The 20,006-nt window shown below is 46.7% G+C and overlaps 1 protein-coding gene across 2 annotated transcripts in view; it reads left to right on the plus strand.

Moving 5' to 3' along the window:
* The first annotated feature begins 1,006 nt into the window (after positions 1 to 1,006).
* Positions 1,007 to 20,006, plus strand: part of LOC144116051 (protein Dr1-like) — a 65,224-nt gene continuing 46,224 nt past the window's right edge. For both annotated transcript variants that reach the window (XR_013311697.1, XM_077650711.1), the window contains exons 1-3: positions 1,007 to 1,182; positions 1,739 to 1,839; positions 18,241 to 18,456. Coding sequence is in view for 1 of the 2 variants with exons in the window: in XM_077650711.1 (XP_077506837.1) it covers positions 1,022 to 1,182; positions 1,739 to 1,839; positions 18,241 to 18,456 (478 nt within the window). In the remaining variant the exon portion in view is untranslated. The remainder of the gene's footprint in view (positions 1,183 to 1,738; positions 1,840 to 18,240; positions 18,457 to 20,006) is intronic.

Genomic DNA, 20,006 nt, shown 5'->3' on the forward strand with positions numbered 1-20,006 from the left:
TTCTCCATTAGAATATTAGCCGCCTAGGTGTCACTTGATGCTACAGTGCAAGTGGAATGGTATATGGCGGTATTTTCAGAATTAAGTGCTGTGCCTGCTGCATCTGGATGTTGCCTGCATCTAGAATTTATCATTAAGCTCCTGCGTGCCACTGGGACAGCTTTGCTGGCCAGCATCTGCGTACAAAATGGTAATGAGGATGCCAGGCTCGAGGTTTCCCGTAGAAAGCGAGTGGGAAAGGTTGTTAAGTGCAAGACAGATTACAGTATAACTATATAGGAACGTCTTCTCAGACGCTGGGTATGGGTATTGCAGCCAGAACGAAGACTGGCGCACAATTCTCTTAAGATGCCTAACCGGATCCTGGCTCACTCTACTTGTCATCAGGTAACTGAAACCTGCACGTTCTATTAGCTACTTCAACAGTGACAACACGCTAAACAGCGTCGCACGCAGTCCTGTAGGTGTCGGCTTGATTATAAAAGCCTTGCATTCCATCCCAATGGGCACTGAAACTCGCTTAGACGTCCTGTGGACGTCCAGGACGTCCATGAGACATCCAAGGTAGTTTCAATGCCCATTGGGATTAGTCTGGTTTTCCCATGCACTCAAGTGCGACAGAAATTAATGAAGCTTGTCAACAGATGCAGAACTGGGACCTAGAACACCAGCAGCGAGGCGTGAAAAAGCAAGTGTTGAGCCATTCGTACTGCCCTGCCAGCACGGCGGCAGAGGCGCGGAGCTAGTAAATGCGCGGTAGCGCCCCTTGCGGCGAGAAGAGGCGTTTTGCTTCAGCCGCTCCGCTGCCGCGCGCCTCCGTTCGCGGCACTACACCAGTAGTCTAGTTATCTGAAGATAGATTCACCGCAAAAAAAATCAAGTTTCGGTTTAAAACTAATAACATTAATAAATTAAAGATGTCCCTTAATAGAGTCAATCAAAAAACTTTTAAAAAAGCATTTGAACATTAGCGCCATCTCCTATAAAACATTGAAGCATTGGTTCCTGTTGCATCGCCTAGATGGCGCCACTTAATGGCAATGTGGCGCACCACTGTAAGAGAATAAATGGCGGACATCGCGGGCACCGCGGCGGAGCAGGGATTGAGCCTCTCCGTCGGGTTATTTTTTCAGTTTCCTATGAAGCTCCTAGTCGGGTACCACCTACTTTGGAAGTACAGCGGTAAGCTTCCTGATTTCATTTGTTTGCTTTTTAAATCTATATTATTAAGGCTGGTAGTGCGCGTAAACTGCGTAATCTTGTCGTGCGTTAGGCTTACTTCCGCGGAATTTGGCGCCGCTCAGCAGAGCTGTTGCTGCCACGGTTCCTTAACGTAGCGCTGGAGTTGAGACTGATGGTTTGCTAAATTGCGGTTAAGATTTTGGTCACTGCAATCGGACTCCATTTCGCAGTGTTTAGGATAATTTTATCGCTCTAGCCTAGCCGCCGCGCCGCAAACGTGAACGGCGCATCGCCACGAAGGCTGCAAATCCTGTTTTAAATAGGTTACCAGATCGGAATGTGCTTGTCGCGCGCAGTGGGAGAAAAATATCCGCGAGCGTCGCAGCGCATAGCTGCTGGTAACGCACATTGTCGCAGAAACGGAGACGACGAACTCGTACGAGTCGTGGCATTTGGCGTCAGCCGCACGATGTTGCGCGTGAGAGGTACGCGCTAGATTTGATTGCGTGGTGTTCTTTCGTGCTTGGCTTACTCATTTCTGGCTTGCATTGCGCAGAGAGTTGATACGAGCCGGCAACGACCAGCGGTGTAGCCGTCCCACTGCGACTGCCAAAGCTACGATGAATTCGAGGCACTCCGAGATGGCCCTGAAGAAAGGTATGCACGCGCCGTGTTTTTGTCGGTCGTCACGTCCGTCGTGTCGGTGTTTTTTTTCACCAGGTGAAGTGCGGTGGTCGCCTCTTTGGCCACGAACGCCTTGGTTCGTTGCCAAAGAGTCTGTGCTGCATCATGTGGGCGCTTCGTTAGTGTGACGTAACCGTATGCTGACGTTTGTTTTTGCATGCGCTCGGTGCAACACGCCGTTCGGCCCGGGGAAGCAGTGAAAGGACAGCTGCGGAGCGTCCCTTTCGCTGCTCTCAGGACGGGCGTTTTGCTATCGAGCACTGCTTCTGCGCGATGCGAGCAAACAGCTTTGGTACTGCGTAGCGACCGCTTGCTGGCCCCGCGCGTGAAAGCCGAGTGCCCCGCTGCTGACATCGTTTCGACTGCGCTTCTGGGTTCCTCGATCCGCGGCGATGTGCTTTTTCTTTTGCCGTGCGACCGACCGTACGCACCAAGGCCTGCCAACTTAAAGCTGCACAAACGGCCCTGCTCCATAGTTCATTACTTTTGCCGCTAGGGCCGGAACCCCGTTGCCTGCATCGCTGGAAGACTTCTCGGTGTAATGCGGAATTTGGCCGCCACACACAATACAACAGAGCAATGCGCAGGTCTGGTCTGGATGGCATTTCACAGTCGGTGACAGAGAATGCGCAATGCTGACTCCTCCCTAAAGTTTGCTCACGTTGCGTGCTCATGCTGAAGGAGTACATTTCTTTACATTACAGTGCAGCTGAAGGATGGCTCGTGCTTTCCTGATCTGTTCGTTTTACATGGGCAGCTTCATTGTTTTTGTGCTCGCACTGCGATTGATTACCTCCAATTACTGTTTTTCAAAGATTTGTTCAGTGTTATTTGCAACCTCTTGCAAGGAACTTGGCTTTTCCTACCAATGTAATTTCCTTTTGCATTAACTCAGCCTCATATTTTAAGCACTGTGCCTCTGTCCAATACAGGTCCTTACATTATAGCAGGGTTTTGTACGTGTCTTACTGCACACTCCACAAATGTGCTGAGGTGATGTCACATCCACACTTCCTTCGTTTCCTGTCTCAGCATGTCTAACAATGTTGGAAGTTGTTCTGTGGTAACGTGGTCACCAGACCTTCGTTTTTTTATGTGTGCTGTGTATAATTGAGCACAAAACGTTAGGGGTTTCAGCTACAAAGTGACATTATATTGAGGAAGGAAAAATTCCCAGATCTGCCTTTTATGTTTCTCGCACCAGCATGTGTTGAACTGAATGGTGCAGTTTATCTGCAAGAGTATGGAGCTGTGTAGGTTCACATGTTCCAGTTTCTATCCCAGCTTTTGCTTGTAAAGCAGTGTTGGATGATAGTTTCTGTCATGCTGCTTATTAAAATGTTTAGGAAGTTAGGTTTGGTTTGGTTTATGGGGGTTTAACGTCCCAAAGTGACTCAGGCTATGAGGGACGCCGTAGTGGTTTTTGAGGACTTCTTTGCGACAGTGTGCGTGCTTGTGTGTTGAAATGTTGGGAGTCAGAGATTGCCTTCATCCACTTTATTCACCAGGTTCCCGAGTGAATGCTAGTCAGAAGCTGACCAAGGGACATGTATGCTTAAAGCAAGAACCTTGCACTACCAAACCACTTCTGCATTATTCAGCAAGAGCTTAAATTTCTGTTTGCAATCGCTCCTGCAATGCTTGTGAATGTGCCGTGGGGGAAGACTTCCATTCTTAAGGAACATATGGTTTTGCTTGGCATACCTTCACTGGGGTGAAAGTTATGAGGGTTACAACTAGTGTAATTTTCGTAACCACATGTGCTTCATAAAATAGGTTTGGTTTATGGGGTGGAACGTTCCAAAGCTTCTTGGGCTATGAGTGATGGCATAGTGGAAGGCTGCAGAATTTTTGACCACCTGGGGTTCATTAACATGCACTGACATTGCACAGTACACGAGTGTCTTGCTTTACACTTCCATCGAAAAGCCGCCGTCGTGGCCAGGCTTTCAGAAAATAGTCCTTGCATTATATTGCTAATGTTAATTATTGGTTCTTGTTAAGCTACAAAACGAAGTGGTTCGTACCAACTACTAGTACTCCTTATGACAAACAAACCTTCACCTACGTGCAACTACCTCTAACGAACTAATAATGAAGATTTCATTATTTCCTGTAAACAAATCTTTCTTCAAACAGTTTTGCTTGCAGACAATAGTAAAATCAGCCTTCCATTTTTATTGATTCATTCTTGGTGAGTTTATGTTGCTGATTCATTGCCATTGTACTACCTTTTTCATTGTTGTGTTTGTGTCACATGGTCTGCGTGTTGGCAGCTTTTCTATCACTTGCTGTTTGCTTATAATTTTTGTGTATTACTGGCCATCGTCTTGCCACACTGCCAATCAGCAACTTGTTGGTACCTTGTCAAGTAGTACAAGCTTTTAGTCTTGCACTCCTACTTCTGAAAGCAGATGTACTTGCTGAGACGTTAGTTGGTTTATCATAAAGTTGAATGGCACAAAGGAACAAACACAGGAAGACACAGCAGGGGCACTTTTTCTGTCTCTGTGTCTTCCTGTGTTTGTTCCGTTGTGCCATTTAACTTTATTCTGAAAGCAGTATAGTGAATGAAATGCATTCACTATATAGACCTTTCCAATAAGGGCCCCCTGGGTATCACCATATTTTTTTCGCTAGGCTGTTGCATGCACCTGATGCTAGCCCAATGGAAGCGGATACCTCTGACCAAAAAGCTGTTGGTACTTACAATCATATTACAGTGAACATTTTATATCTAGTCGAAGATTAAGCAATAGCTGGGAGAAATTTTTTCTTTTTGCTCATGAAGGTAATGAAATCATGTTGGTCACAGGTGGAAGCTTCATATTTTTGCACACATTATCCACACACAAAGCAAACACAAAAATGTGATTTAAATGTGACCCAATGGTGAGAGCTTTGAAAGACTCACAGTGTGATAAATTTCATTACATTCCCATTCCAACTAGTTAAACGAAAGTATACCTTCTGTGAACAATTTCATGTCATTACTATTTTGCTGTGGTCAAAACTCCCCCCTGTTCTATCACTTGCCCCCCAAAAACCAGTTATGTTGCAAGAAAAATATCAGCCTTGAAGCAAACAGTTCCTGGTGAACATGCAACGGGAAGTGGTTCTGAGTGGAGAAGCAGGTAGAGTGTTACTGCGAGAGCAGCAGCAATGTACTTGCAACAGACTTGTACCCCTGTAGTGTATGAATAGGCTCTGTTAATAACTAATACTGCAAGCTTCCGCGGTAGCCGGCCCGCACTACACAATTCACTGTTTAAAACACAATACAAAACTTTCAGCAGCAAAAGATCTCAGTTCATCTCATCACATGGTGTAACATCATGGAAAATCAAATAACTTCCAGCTCTTCTTTTGATCACTTTTTACAGGGCGAGTCATTATTTTCTTTGTTGCCTAGAAAGTTTGCAAGCAGTTGCACCATGCTTGCAATCCGCCTTTTTCATTTTCCTGTGCTGCCACCTCGCGTACAACGCTGGAAGCTCACTGGTAGGGTACTGCGCACCCAACCCGGCCGGACTGAGTGCCGCTGCGGAGCACGTTTTGTTGGAATCTGTCAACGATGGCGTGTCCTGGGCAGCACCTGGTACGTGGAGGATTTCTAGGGTTGACTGATGGCTGGGTGCGAAGTCCGAGGCAGGCTGCAGTGCCCACCGAAGAGCAAATTCTTCAGTATATCCGATCATCCGGCATGCGATGCGAACACCAGCTGCGCAAGGGCCGCCGCTTCAGAGATGAAGGCTACATTCGGAACGTAATGTTCAATGAAATATCCCCGACCACTGAGGTTGGCGTTTTTCACTGTATATGCCTGCCATTCATGAAAGGTGGATACTACATCGTGCACGCCGTATCACAGAAAACAACTGGGGACAACAGTTTTCACAAGAAATCGTTGTGCTCAAGCGCTGCCGAATAGCTACACGAGCTATAAAAGCACAAGCGTACTCGCAACAAAGCAGCTCTGCTAGCATTTCACTGTATTTTCCCACAACACACCGCTGCATATGTTAAACAAGCATGTGCGTCCATAAAGACGAGCGCGAGAGGCGCACACTGATCCATTCCGGCGATACCACGCAGAGCTCTTCATAATGGATATGATTCGAACACACGCATAACGCACCTTCTTCTTCTTTTGCCTCTTAATACATGGCACATACCCACACGGGGGGATTGGCCAGGGTGTAGTGGCATAAACAAGGAAATTTCCATAGCAGATTATGACAAAATTTTAGCACCATGCGTGAATGCTCTCGTAGCTTCTTTTTCGTTGCCCGCTCCATCGCGCGTTGAAAGCGGCTCACAGCACTTGCCCATTTGGCCTTGCTTGAGAAAGCAAAAAGCGTCGGAACGAAGTCTGGGTGCCGCGGTGACATTCGAGGCCTTCCTGCCCATGAATAAAACACTTCGTGATAGACTGCACACGCTTTTAACCACAGTACCTCTCCCGTACCTGTCACAAAGTGATTCCCGCACAGTCGACATGCGCGTGCGACGGTGCCCAAGGGCAGCCACGATTGTCGAGCCGGCGAACTGCTTTTATCCAAGCTTCGCGTCGAAGGCTGTCCCGGGAAGCGCTCGGAAAGCGAAAAAATCAGTTTGCTTCCCTTTACATATTGGGCATTGCAGCCGCATGCAACACATTTCGTAGGTATCGCCAAATGCGTCGCGCTGAACGCCCGACGGCTGCAGCAACGCAACCCGCGTAGGAAGCCGGTTTGTTTACACTTCCACGGCCGGTCTCGAGAAGAGCGTGCGACCCTTCCAATATGTTTCGCGACATCGCCGCCAGGGGATGGGCGCATGCGCAGTCGCGTCGTGAAAAAGGCGGATTGTGGCATTCGCTTCCTTCTGGAGGCGCACCATTTTCTTGCGTATTTTGTGTGCCTTGCGGTCGGCCTTTGCTGCTGCCTCGCTTTCTCCTTTATGGAGGGCAATTAGCTGCTCTATAGCAGATCCTTGTCGCTTGTGGTGGGTCTTTTGGGGTTTCCTTCTTTTGGCGCGTGTGCCAGCACCGGCACTGCTGCTTGGCCCAGCACCGGCACTACTGCTTGTGTCGCTGTTGCCTGTGCTTTGCAGTACAGGCACTGCAGCACTGGTATTGCAAATGGGGGAGCTGGCCGCAATCCGCCTTTTTCATTTTCCTGTGCTGCCACCTCGCGTACAACGCTGGAAGCTCACTGGTAGGGTACTGCGCGCCCAACCCGGTCGGACTGAGTGCCGCTGCGGAGCACGTTTTGTTGGAATCTGTCAACAATGGCGTGTCCTGGGCAGCACCTGGTACCTGGAGGATTTCTAGGGTTAACTGATAGCTTGGTGCGAAGTCCGAGGCAGGCTGCAGTGCCCACCGAAAAGCAAATTCTTCAGTATCTCCGATCATCCGGCATGCGATGCGAACACCAGCTGAGCAAGGGCCGCCGCTTCAGAGATGAAGGCTACATTCGGAACATGATGTTCAATGAAATATCCCCGATCAGTGAGGTTGGCGTTTTCGGCTGTATATTCCTGCCATTCATGAAAGGTGGATACTACATCGTGCACGCCGTAGTACAGAAAACGACTTGGGACAGCAGTTTTCACAAGCAATCGTTGTGCTCAAGCGCTGCAGAATAGCTACACGAGCTATAAAAGCACAAGCGTACTCGCAACAAAGCAGCTCTGCTAGCATTTCACTGTATTTTCCCACAACACACCGCTGCATAGGTTAAACAAGCATGCGCGTCCATAAAGACGAGCGCGAGAGGCGCACATTAATCCATTCCGGCGATACCACGCAGAGCTCTTCATCATGGATATGATTCGAACACACGCATAACGCACCTTCTCCTTAGTCTGCCTCTTAATACATGGCACATACCCACACGTGGGGATTGGCCAGAGTGTAGTGGCATAAACAAGGAAATTTCCATAGGAGATTATGACAAAATTTTAGCACCATGCGTGAATGCTCTCGTAGCTTCTTTTTCGTTGCCCGCTCCATCGCGCGTTGAAAGCGGCTCACAGCACTTGCCCATTTGGCCTTCTTGCTTGAGAAAGCAAAAAGCGTCGGAACGAAGTATGGGTGCCGCGGTGACATTCGAGGCCTTCCTGCCCATGAATAAAACACTTCGTGATAGACTGCACACGCTTTTAACCACAGTACCTCGTCCGTACCTGTCACAAAGTGATTCCCGCACAGTCGACATGCCCAACGGTGCCCAAGGGCGGCACGATCGTCGTGCCGGCGAACTGATTTTATCCACGCTTCGCGTCGAAGGCTGTCCCGGGAAGCGCTCGGAAAGCGAAAAAATCCGAGTTTACTTCCCTTTACATATTGGGCATTGCTGCCGTATGCAACACATTTCGTAGGTATCGCCAAATGCGTCGCGCTGAACGCCCGACGACTACAGCAACGCACCCCGCGTAGGAAGCCGGTTTGTTTACACTTCCACGGCCGGTCTCGAGTGGAGCGCGCGACCCTTCCAATATGTTTCGCGACACCGCCGCCAGGAGATGGGCGCATGCGCAGTCGCGTCGTGAAAAAGGCGGATTTGTGAGAGGTCATCTCTGCTGCTTCCTTCAGTCAGGCTGTCCTCACATGACGGGAGCACTTCTGAGCCGTCTGGTGCCTCATTGACAACTGGCAGCTGCACATGATGAAGCATACAAGACAGAATGTTATCATCTCAGAACAGAGGTTAGATGTGTCCTAATGTAATGCGATCATTAGCTTCCACAATATATTACAAAAACACAAACTTATGATGGCCAAACTGGAAAGAAGGCAGTGGTTCAAATTTTTGTTTTCCTGAACATAACTAAATAGATATATGAAGATCCCAACATGTACATGAGCATTCTGTAGCCCCAACTTTCACATGAATCAATGGGTTCAGTTCAGCTTTTTCCTGAATACTGTTGCGGAGTGCAGTCACCTTCCTTTAGGTTTTTGTGACTCGAAATATTTTGTGAAGGAGTTGTAGGATTTTTGTATGGCTCCTAGTGTTGGTGTTGTGATGAATGTTGGATTTTATGCCCTTTATATGACTTGTGGCTGTTGCAGCTAATGGTTTTATGGCTTTTATAATTGTGTGCCCCTCCTGCTTGGGGCCAAAGTTATGGCTCGCAGTAAGTACAAATAAATGAATGAACAGCTGAACAAGGCAGTATACCAAGCTGATCGAAGTCAATAACAAGCAATATGTTAAACATGTGCAAGTATGTGGGGCATGGTTGACCAAGGGTAAACCCAGCTGATGAGGTTGAGTTGAACAGAAGTATATGGAAGGTGAGGTGCGAACTCCGGCACGACAAGGCGCTCCGATTTGAAGACGCAGGTGCCATTCCCGAGTCTGTCCAATGGTAATCCCTCGTCAACATCAACATCATTCTAAAGGAAGGATTGCTGGGTCAGTTGGATCACCATTCAAGGCTTAAAAACAGCACGAAAAATGGGATAATACAGAAAGAAGCAATAGACAGCACTGAACCTGCACTTGAGTGCATTTTATGGGAAATGGCAATTAATACAGAAAGTATACACAAAGAACTTGTAGACAAACACGCAGTACAATACAGATATTACTTATATACTTCGAACGAAGACAGCGCAAAAAAGGACAACCACAGAAGAGGACACGACACAAAGAACGCTTCTCTTCTGTGGTTGTCCTTTTTTGCGCTGTCATTTGGTCCAAGTATGAATAACCAACTAGCCCACCACTATGCTTTATTGAATTACTCGGACATTACAGACATTACATAGAAATTTATTGTCTACTTTGCTACTTCCCTTCAGTGTCCCTGCAGAGAAACATCAGTTCACAATAACAGCTTATGGTCCACAGGTTGCTGCGATACTCCACTGTAATCAAGCCCAGTTTCTGATGAAATCAATCGATGACGATGGGTATCTACAAGAGAGAAGGATGAAGGTGAAGCTGCATGTGCACAGGTGTGAAAGATGAATTGTCATACAGCACTAGCAATATTAATATATCACGCAAATAAAGACACCGAAATTCTGGTGCGTACCATAATTTCATCTTACTAGAGACTTAAGTCGTATCCATCCGCAGTGTGTGCCTATTGACATATGATTCCCACCTGAAGAAAAAGGACGTAACCTAAACATACAATGCGCATTGAACTCCCTGTACAACAAAGAGGTCTTTTCTCTGGCATGGTAACATTAAGTATATGGGGAGACAACCAGCTAACTATCGATATGTAGAATTGCTAGACAAAAACAAGGATTTATGGACGAGCAGTGGGAGTTGCTTGGCTAGTTGGTTCTCGTTTCATGACAAAGAACAACAGCACAAGGCAAAAATGTAGACGTGGAGGCCAGTGCCCATGTTTGTGGGAGTGGTTTACACAGCTGCTTGAGTCTGTTCTTTATTATCTATTGTTGGCCAGAATTTATAATGAGTATATGTTCCGCACTGAGAAATGAGCAGCAATAGAATTCTGAAGTGATCTGAACGACAGATAACATGCAATGTTATAAATCACAAATTACCTCTAAACTTTCTTCGACTCACCTATCATCGTTGATGGGAAGGCAGCTGAGGAAACTGTGGAGCGGCCAGTAGAAGATCCATGGGACACCAGTTGACCCAGTGGGAGTGCCTGTCCATCTCAGCTGCCTGGACAAATAAAAATGATGTGCGCTATTAAATGTGAGCTGTTAATTTGTCTAAGTGGATTAAGCCTCACTGTACACATTCTCAATGCAAGACTAAAATTTCTTAGATAAGTGTCTAATGCATATGCAGAGGTACTGGTGAAATTAATGAATGCAATTTACATTTGCAGTGTGGCTAAACTAAATCCTGCTAGTTGCAGCAAATTGAAGCCACAACTATGCATTATGGTTCAACTATTGTCATTCTAACAATATGTTACTTAGTGAATTTCTAGATTTTTTTTCTTTCTTTCCCAGGCTGCACTGTGTATACTACTTCAGTGATGCTGCTAGTACACTGTGAAGCCTGGTAAAGAATTATGAAATAAATCTAGAAATTCAGTTCACTACATTCTTGCTCTAGCAGGTGGCCAGAAATAGAGACGCGTACAGCAATGCTGTCAGCGCTGCAGCTCACAATTTGCAAATAAGAACGACGAACAACACCTGTGCAACAAGGAAGACGATGTTGTCATGCAGCGCGGCGCACGCGTGCACGAGCGAAGGTTTTAAGTGCTGCGTATACTGCTCCTGCCTGGGGTCGTTACCCTAGAGTCCTTACCACCTTAACAATGCATTCTAAAGACCGTCTGGAACACTCCAGAACTGCGCGATGACGGGGAAGAGAATCGACGCGCTACTCCAGCGACAACACATGCTACTGTCGCACATGCGAGGCTGACGTAAGCAGTTCAGCTGCACTATGAAAACAGCGCCAAGAACCCCATGGCACGAGCATCGTTCGGTAAAGATCACACTTACCGGTATTTCTTGTTGGGGTTTTCCATTTTCTGCTTCACTTGTTTGCTGGCGTCTGAGTATTCTCCCGGCGGTAGCCTGGCGTTCAGTTCCGCTGCAATTGCAGCGTCTATCCGAGCGTTGCATGTGTTACCACGCAGCGCAGGTCCTCCCAGATGCGTATCAGGGCTGCGGTTGTTGAATCAAGCCAGATGACACGCCTCTGGGAGGACGAGTCGTTGGATGTTACTGCTGCCACGGGCGCCGCCATCTTGTCGGTTAAGGTAGAAAACGGAGGTCGGCAAGCTCGGTTTGGGTAACTGTTGTTAGGTGGCGTTACTGCAGTTTCGTCTGCCGTGTGAGCGTGGCTAACTATAGTTATGGGGAACCATAGTTACCTTAACTGTGTTAAGGTTGCCCGTGTAAATGCGGTATTAGTGTTTGGCTTTTGAAATGCACATGTTGGGAAATCTTAGCGAGTGCTTTCTCAAAGCAAATGTTCTTGGTTTTTCCTGGGTCATTGCAATCTACCTTTCATCAAAAAGGTGGCACTGAATTGCTGTTACTAATGTAGCCTGGTGGCTGCTGTATCTTTGCAGTCAAACGTTGCGAGTCCCAATGCAGTTCAGGTCGTGCAGAGCATTAAAAAAAAAGAAAGAAGTGGAGTGTAAAATGAAGGCAACCTACAACATTGCCCCTTATCTGTCTTGTGCATTGTTTCTGACTTGCTGTGCAGTTTTCTGTTAGCAGTGCAACAGCTAATAACTAACATGTCCCTGTTCTTCTTGGTGGCCTGCTGTTGGTTCTTGTTTCCTCGGTAATCACTAAAGGCATCACATAAGATAGGGGTGGACCGATGATGCACATCAGATGTACGATCTTCACTTGCTTTATGCCACCACAGCATCATGTCTTCTCTGAGGTCAGGGATTTTAGAAAAAACAATGTTTCTTATCGTTAAGATGACAGCAGTAAATGGAGTAACTGTTGCATGCTACGTCTGCAACAGTGGTCAAATTCCGTTTATTGCTGGTGTGGGACAATCCCCTCTTTGGCTTTGCCGTTGAATCCTGCCTGTCTAGTTTGGGTTGTGCGTGAGCAGTGCTTTGTTTTGCTGTGTCGGTCAACTCTGACTGAATGGCCTTTTGCATTCTTTCACAAAAAGACAGAAAAGTGCTACATAGATGCCCATGAGTTAGAAGGCACAAAAAAAAATTCAGCACTTACTCACAAACTAAGTTCATTCAGCATCAAAATATACCCCAACAGAAATGAGCTGCTGTGACTGAAAAGAAGAATTGCACACAGCACGGGTATCTACTGGAGTTGACCTGAGAAATTCAACACACTCGTACAGTCCTTGTGACATGGATGTGCCACTAACGCAGTCAGTGCCTTTATTGAGTGCGGAAAATGCCTATAGATCTTCACAAGAACCATGTTTCTGCAGCTCACAACTAATGGAAAATAAAAGCGTGGGAAGGTGGATGCCATCATTTCCCTGTCAAGTTTCCATGCTCCCTCAGGCAGTCAGTCGTTAAAACAACGGCTAGTTTGTCTGATCAGTTCTTTTACTTCAGACGTCCTCTGCAGGACAAAGGCCTCACTTACTGAGCTGCACCTAACCCTGTTGTGCACCCACAAACTTCCTAATCTTGTCTGCCCTTTGACTCTGTTGCCAAGTGCTGCATTTGCCTTCTCTTCGAGTCAACCTCATTACCCTAAGGGACCATCACTAATCTCCTGTCTGCATTGTAGCTGATGAATAGGATTTCACTGCCATCTCTTGACAGGAAGATGAGTTGTATATTCCCAGTACTCACCAGTGGGGCAGAAGCTTGGAGGCTCATGCAAAGGGTTGAAATTAAGTTCAGGACTGCCAAACAAGCAATGGAAAGGAAAGCTGTAGGTGCAATGTGACAGGCAGGAAAAGAGCTGAGTGGATGAGGGAACAAACGCATGTGGACGATATCCTAGCTGAAATCAAGGAACGGGGATGGGCAAGGCATATAATGTGAAGAGACTGTAACCGGTGGTTCCTGACTGTAACAAAGTTAATTCTCATCGTCATCATCATCATCAGCCCTACTACACCCACTGCAGGGCAAAGGCCTCTCCCATGTCTTTCCAATTAACCCTATCCTTTGCCAGCTGCATCCACCCTTTGCTTGCAAACTTCTTAATCTCATCCGCCCACCTAACCTTCTGCCGGCCGTCCCCTGCTACGCTTACTTTCTCTTGGGATCCACTCCGTTACCCTTAAGGACCAGCGGTTATCTTGCCTTCGCATTACATGCCCTGCCCAAGCCCATTTCTTTCTCTTGATTTCGACTAGGATGTCATTAACCCGTGTTTGTTCCCTCACCCACTCTGCCCGCTTCCGATCTCTTAACGTTACACCTATCATTTTTCTTTCCATGGCTCGCTGCGTTGTCCTTAACTTAAGCTGAACTCTTTTCGTTAGCCTCCACGTTTCTGCCCCGTAGGTGAGTACCGGTAAGATTATGCTGTTGTACACTTTCCTCTTGAGGGAAATTGGTAAACTGCCACTCATGATCTGCGAGAATTTGTCATATGCGCTCCACCCCATTCTTATCCTTCTAGTTATCTCCCTCTCATGATCCGGATCAGCTGTCACTACCTGCCCTAAGTAGACGTATTCCGGCACAATTTCTAGGCTCTCGCTGCCAATTGTGAACTGTTGTTCCCTTGCTAGGCTGTTGAACATTACCTTGGTTTTCTGCATGTTAATTTTTAGACCCATCGATCTGCTCTCCCTGTCTAACTCGTTGATCATGATTTGCAGTTCACCTCCTGAGTGACTCAGCAAGGCAATGTCATCAGCAAATCTCAGATTATTTAGGTATTCTCCATTTATTCTTATTCCCAACTGTTCCCAATTCAGGCCTCGAAATACCTCCTTCAAACATGCGGTGAACAGCATTGGCGAGATCGTGTCTCCTTGCCTGACGCCCTTCCTTATTGGAATTTTATTGCTGACTTTATGGAGCACTATAGTAGCTGTGCAGTTGCTATATATATCTTCCAGTATTTTGACATAAGGCTCTTCTACCCCCTGATTACGCAATGCCTGTATGACTGCTGAGGTTTCCACTGAGTCGAATGCTTTCTCGTAATCAATGAAAGCTATATATAGAGGTTGGTTATATTCTGCGCATTTCTCTATCACCTGATTGATAGTGTGAATATGATCTATTGTAGAATATCCTTTACGAAAGCCTGCCTGATCATTTGGTTGATTAAAGTCTAACGTTGCCCTTACTCTATTAGCGATTACCTTAGTAAATACTTTGTAGGCAACGGATAGTAAGCTGATCGGCCTGTAATTTTTCAAGTCCTTGGCGTCTCCCTTCTTATGAATTAAGATAATGTTTGCATTCTTCCAAGCTTCTGGTACAGTCGAGGTCATAACGCATTGCGTATACAGGGTGGCTAGTTTTTCTAGCACGATGTCCCCTCCATCCTTCAACAGATCTGCTGTTACCTGATCCTCCCCAGCTGCTTTTCCCCTTTTCATTGCTTCTAAGGCTTTCTTTACTTCATCTTTCGTTACTGGCGGGATGACGCATTGCTGTGCACTGCTGTCTTTCTCATTAGCGTTCTGATTACATTGGCTACTGTACAGGTCTGTGTAGAACTCTTCGGCTACGTTAACTATCTTATCCATATTGCTAATGACATTGCCCTGCTTGTCTCTGATAAAGATCTGATTAAGAAGCGCCAAAACATGAAGTTAATTCTAAGAAGAGGCAAACGTAGGATGGAGCAGCAGAGCGTCAGTTAGGGAGGAATTTTCAGGGATAACATGGCTGCAGGTAGTGCAAGACGAGGTTAATTGGAGGTCATTGGGGGAGGACCTTGTCGTGCAGTGGACTACAGTATTGTAAAGGTGTTGATGATGGTCACTCTAACCGCTTTCATCTTGCGATATAATTGTAATGCATGCACTTGCATTTTTTTAAATTTTCTTAAAGGCTTTAACTGCCCCTTTCGCGTTATACTGTTAATGCTTCTGTGGTATTTGTGCATTGTGCCTTGAAAGCATTCGTGAGCAAGGGTAGGTGGACATGCATTCAAGTTAGTTTTACCTTTCCTGTCAATTTTGTTGCAGAGTGAGGAGGGTCTTGTAGTGATGAGTACTATTGGTAAAGGCTAGTATAAACCAAGGACTCTTTTCCCTGTATCGCTTTCATCAAAATTTAGCAGCTGTACCCTCATGTACTACTTGATATCAGAGAAAATTCTAGTTGTTGAAAGTTCACATATAGTGCCATCCAGTCGGCGAACAGCAGTGGGAGCAGTTTTATCCAGTGGTAGAAGGAAGCAGTCCAAGCTGATACCTCTTAAAAAGCGGAGTGTAAGGAAGTCATGCGACATTGAAACATTATATTCTTGCTTTTTTCTTTTTTGTTTTGTTGCTTTGTGCATGCGAGCCTTTCTCTTCATAGCCATTATTTTGCCTTCATTGTGCGTTTCTTAGAGGGCGCCACATCTTTAAAAAAAAAAAAGGCTTGGTATAAGCTTTCATTCTGAACTTGGACTCAAGTTTAGGAAAGGACAAGGTTATTGAAATGCACGTGGGCAATCACCAGAGCTGGGCTTGATCTGAAAACAGAGATTGACAGTCATGTTAGCTACTGCGCACACAGAGAATAGTACGGGAGCAACCATCCTCATGTGGTGTGCTACTCTCTGAGCACGGTGACCATTCCAATTGCAGAACAAGTACTCTTTTCCTCGATGTGCTACTGCCACTGGAATGCGCCAGTAGTTAGGCTTGGTTCAGGGCTTATTTGGTTCATATCGAGTAAACTTAGCAGCACTACAACAGACCAATACAGGACAGCCCCTAACTGATGAATTTAAATCCATAGCATGTACTCTGGTATAACAATTGAGTTAGTGCCTGCCCCTTATCAGTTCCTGTCTGTCTGTAGCAGTACAATTTTTTTTTTTTTTTCCAAAGAGAAGACTTGTATCATGGCATTCATATGCGCACTAAACAAATGGCATTTGCAACCATACCTATGCCCACGGTCGTTTTTCTGCACACATTTCAGTGTTTGGATGCTATCCTTGCCTGGCTTCTGCATGTTAGTGAAACAAGACGCAGGTCTTTGCTCTGGGAAAGTTCTTGTTCCTTAGCTTGCTTATTGCCTCCTCCAGTCCAATGTGCAAAGCTGTGAGCAGTAAGGCACTGGGCTGACCTGTCTGTCAATTGGAATTGGGTGGTGGAAGAAAAATTGATGGAACGGTCAGGCGATTGTCTGACGGTTGATGCTTCGATGCTTTTACAGTTGGAACTTTTCTAAATGATGCTTTTGTGTTTGGTGCTTTTCTGGTCTTGCCGCATCTAAATGCCTGAACTTTGCATCGTTTCATTTCATCTTTTCTTGGGCTGGCTCATGTGAACTTGCCACAGTGTTGCTTGCGATGGCAGACTTAAGCGAATGGTTGCCACTCTCATTTCTGCAAGATCATGATGGCCTGCCTCCACCCATGGAAGCTGATGCAATTGCTCACACCTGTCAGTCACTCAATGAATTGTTCTCCATTGATTTTCTTGTGTTTTGACGGATGGCGTTGTTTTAGGCGTGACCACCAGTTGGTCTTTCCGGCTCCAAGACCAAGACCATTTATCTCCAAGACCATAGCCATGGGCTCTTGTGGTGGTGACACACGTGCTGGCATGACCTGCTGATACGGGAAGCTGGCGTGCGTTGCTCCGCTTCTCCGCCCTCCTTAATGCGGCTCAGTTGTTGTCACTGCTGATGCGAGCGCTGCCAGACATCAGTTGCAGGTGTGTGCAGCTGAGCGTGCTGCACTGCTTGTCCCCCTTATCGCTGCATCCTTCTCGCTCACTCCTTGCTTTGCACTGTACCCTCCCCTATGTTTGAGTGCTGCTCCTGTATGTAGTGTGCCGAGGCCTCAGGCACTGAGTTGTGCCATATTAGCATGGGAGGGAGGGAAGGGTGGAGTAGCAGTGCTTATGCAGTGAAAAAAATGTTTTAATGCTTAAGTAAAAATTTCCAGGAATAAATGTGTCACTTGCTGCCAAGCAAAGATCGGCACAGCCAAAAAGAGTCACACCACAAAATTTTTATGAAGACCGAAAATTGGACTGAGTTGTCCTAAATGGCCCTTTGATGTGTGGGCCCTGGATTCGAGCATTTCTTCCATGTGTTTTCTTGCTATCAGTAGCGGGAAGGGCTGTTCTGGAATGCGAATTGAATGTTTATGTGGTATCATGTTCACAAGGAATGCAGTTGCTGGGAAGATGTCCTCTTGGGAAACAGTAGAAACGTGTTGGTGCATGTGATGCAGGTGGAAATGCATGCTGCATTCATTCTCTTTTTTCACAACCTTCCAAATGTACTCCATTTGGTCTTGAAGGAGGTGGTGATGTACTGGTACCTGGAAAAGTGCTCTGCAGCATAGCGCAGATTATTTAATGCACACCTCATGGCATGACACGAGTTCGTTCACGCAAAGGTTACGGCAACTTATGCCCTTGCAGGTACTGAGGAATGTTTTTTGGGTGTGATCCACCGTGGTGGCTCAGTGGCTATGGCGTTCGGCTGCTGAGCCCAAGGTTGCGGACTTGAATTCTAGTTGCGATGGCTGCGTTTTGATGCCGGCGAAATGCAGAAATGCCTGTGTTCTGCAATGTCAGTGCACATTGGAGAACAGCAGTTGGTTAAAGCTTATCCGAACCCCTTCACTCTCTCATAGCGCCATGTGCAGCTTGGGGATGTTAAACCGTGCGTACCATACCATCTTTTGGTATACGGCCTGATGTATATAACACAGAAGTCAGACCCGGAAGTGCTGACCACACGCTCTGGGCTTGCAGGTCTATTAAGTCATTTTAGTCTTGGCAGGGAAGATGCTTTTGGCATCACGTGATACTGTTTGAATTGAGTGGGGTGTTGCAGAAGCGGCGAGTGCTGAAGACGAGGACCTGACAATCCCACGTGCGGCCATGAACAAGATGATCAAGGAGCTGCTTCCCAACGTGCGCATAGCCAATGAGGCGCGCGAGCTCATCCTGGCCTGCTGCACTGAGTTCATCCATCACCTCTCCACCGAGGCCAATGACATCTGCAACCGGCAGCAGAAGAAGACTATTTCAGCTGACCACGTGCTTGGAGGTGGGTTGCTGTTCAGCGTTTCTTTGACCAAGTTTTTGCCTTCGATGCTGTCGTTTGCTTGGTGGAGCTGAGCGGCACTTTACTTAACTGGCATCGTTGTGTGCTATGAGTCTGAGCGCATTGTAGCATCTGCGCACTACAAATGGAGAATGCGTGCAAAGTGTCTTGCCTGTACTAGTTTCCTGCTTTCATTCTTGTGGGGATTACTATTCAGACGCACATGCTCATGACAAGAGGGGTCCTGGCTCTGCCATGGTGCAACTTCTTTTGATAACACAGGGTCATGTGGGAATAGCAGGGTTCGCACGGGTCCTTGAAAACCTTGAAAACCCTTGAATTTGAAAATGTGGTTTTCAAGGCCTTGAAAACCTTGAAATATTTAGTGGTTCCTGAAAAACCCTTGAATTCCGTGATGATAGTCATTGGCGCCGTTCAGTGATTGCCTGTTGATCAGCTGGCCACCTTGAAAGTGAAGGTAGCCTCCCGATCCAAGCCAAGAAAATTCAGTCCGGTTCGGGCGTTCGTCCTCCATGTTGTCGGGTTGTGTTTTTTTGTTCGCTGCGGTCGCGCACTTTTTATAGTTGCCGTCCTCATACTGCTTGTTAATCGCCTCCCGTTGGCTTATTCAGAGCACTTGTATTGCGGCACGCGCTGGACGTGGGCGTAATTGTGTGTGCGCACAATGGCCGGGAAATGCAATTTCCAGCGATCGTGGCTTAGCCATGACGAGTACAAAGACTTGATTGCGCCGGACACCACGAGTTCGCATCGTGCTAGATGCAGACCGTGCGGAAAAGTGTTTGATATCTCATCGATGGGAGAGTCTGCGCTGAAGAGCCACAAGAGGAGTTCGAAACACAGCGCGAGCATGAAGAACGCAGCAGGTAGCTCCATGTTGAACTACGTGACATCGCGCGAGTGTGGCGAATCCATTCGTGTGGTCGAAACGCAGTCCTCGAATTTGAATGCCGCAAGCAAGGCTCACGATTTAGTGACAGAAGCAGAAATATTGTGGGCTTTGAAAGTTGTCACGTGTCATTACTCGTACAGCTCATCCGCCCACACAAGCGATCTGTTCAAGAGAATGTTTCCTGATAGCGAAGTGGCGAAGGTCTTCACATGTGGAGAGAAAAAGTGCACGTACCTGGCGTGTCATGGTCTTGGACCATTCTTTGTATCATCCATTCATCGGGCAATAGATAAGTGCGACTATTACGTCGTTCTGTTTGATGAATCCGCAAATGATTACCTCCATCAGAAGCAGATGGATATACACATCAGGTACTGGGATGCATCTCAGAAAATAACAAGGTACTTCACATCCATTTTTATGGGCCACGCGACTGCAGATGACATCGAGGATAAATTGTTGAAGGCACTGGAGCCATTACCACTTGTTAATATCCTACAAGTGTCCATGGACGGACCGAATGTCAACTTGAAATTTTTCAGAAGCTTTCAGGAGCACCTGCAAAAAAACTATCAAGTACAATGCCTAGATTTAGGCACTTGCGGTCTGCACGTTGTGCACAACGCCTACAGGGCGGGTG

The sequence above is a fragment of the Amblyomma americanum genome, chromosome 1, assembly GCF_052857255.1.
Source record: "Amblyomma americanum isolate KBUSLIRL-KWMA chromosome 1, ASM5285725v1, whole genome shotgun sequence".
Classification (NCBI taxonomy): domain Eukaryota; kingdom Metazoa; phylum Arthropoda; class Arachnida; order Ixodida; family Ixodidae; genus Amblyomma; species Amblyomma americanum.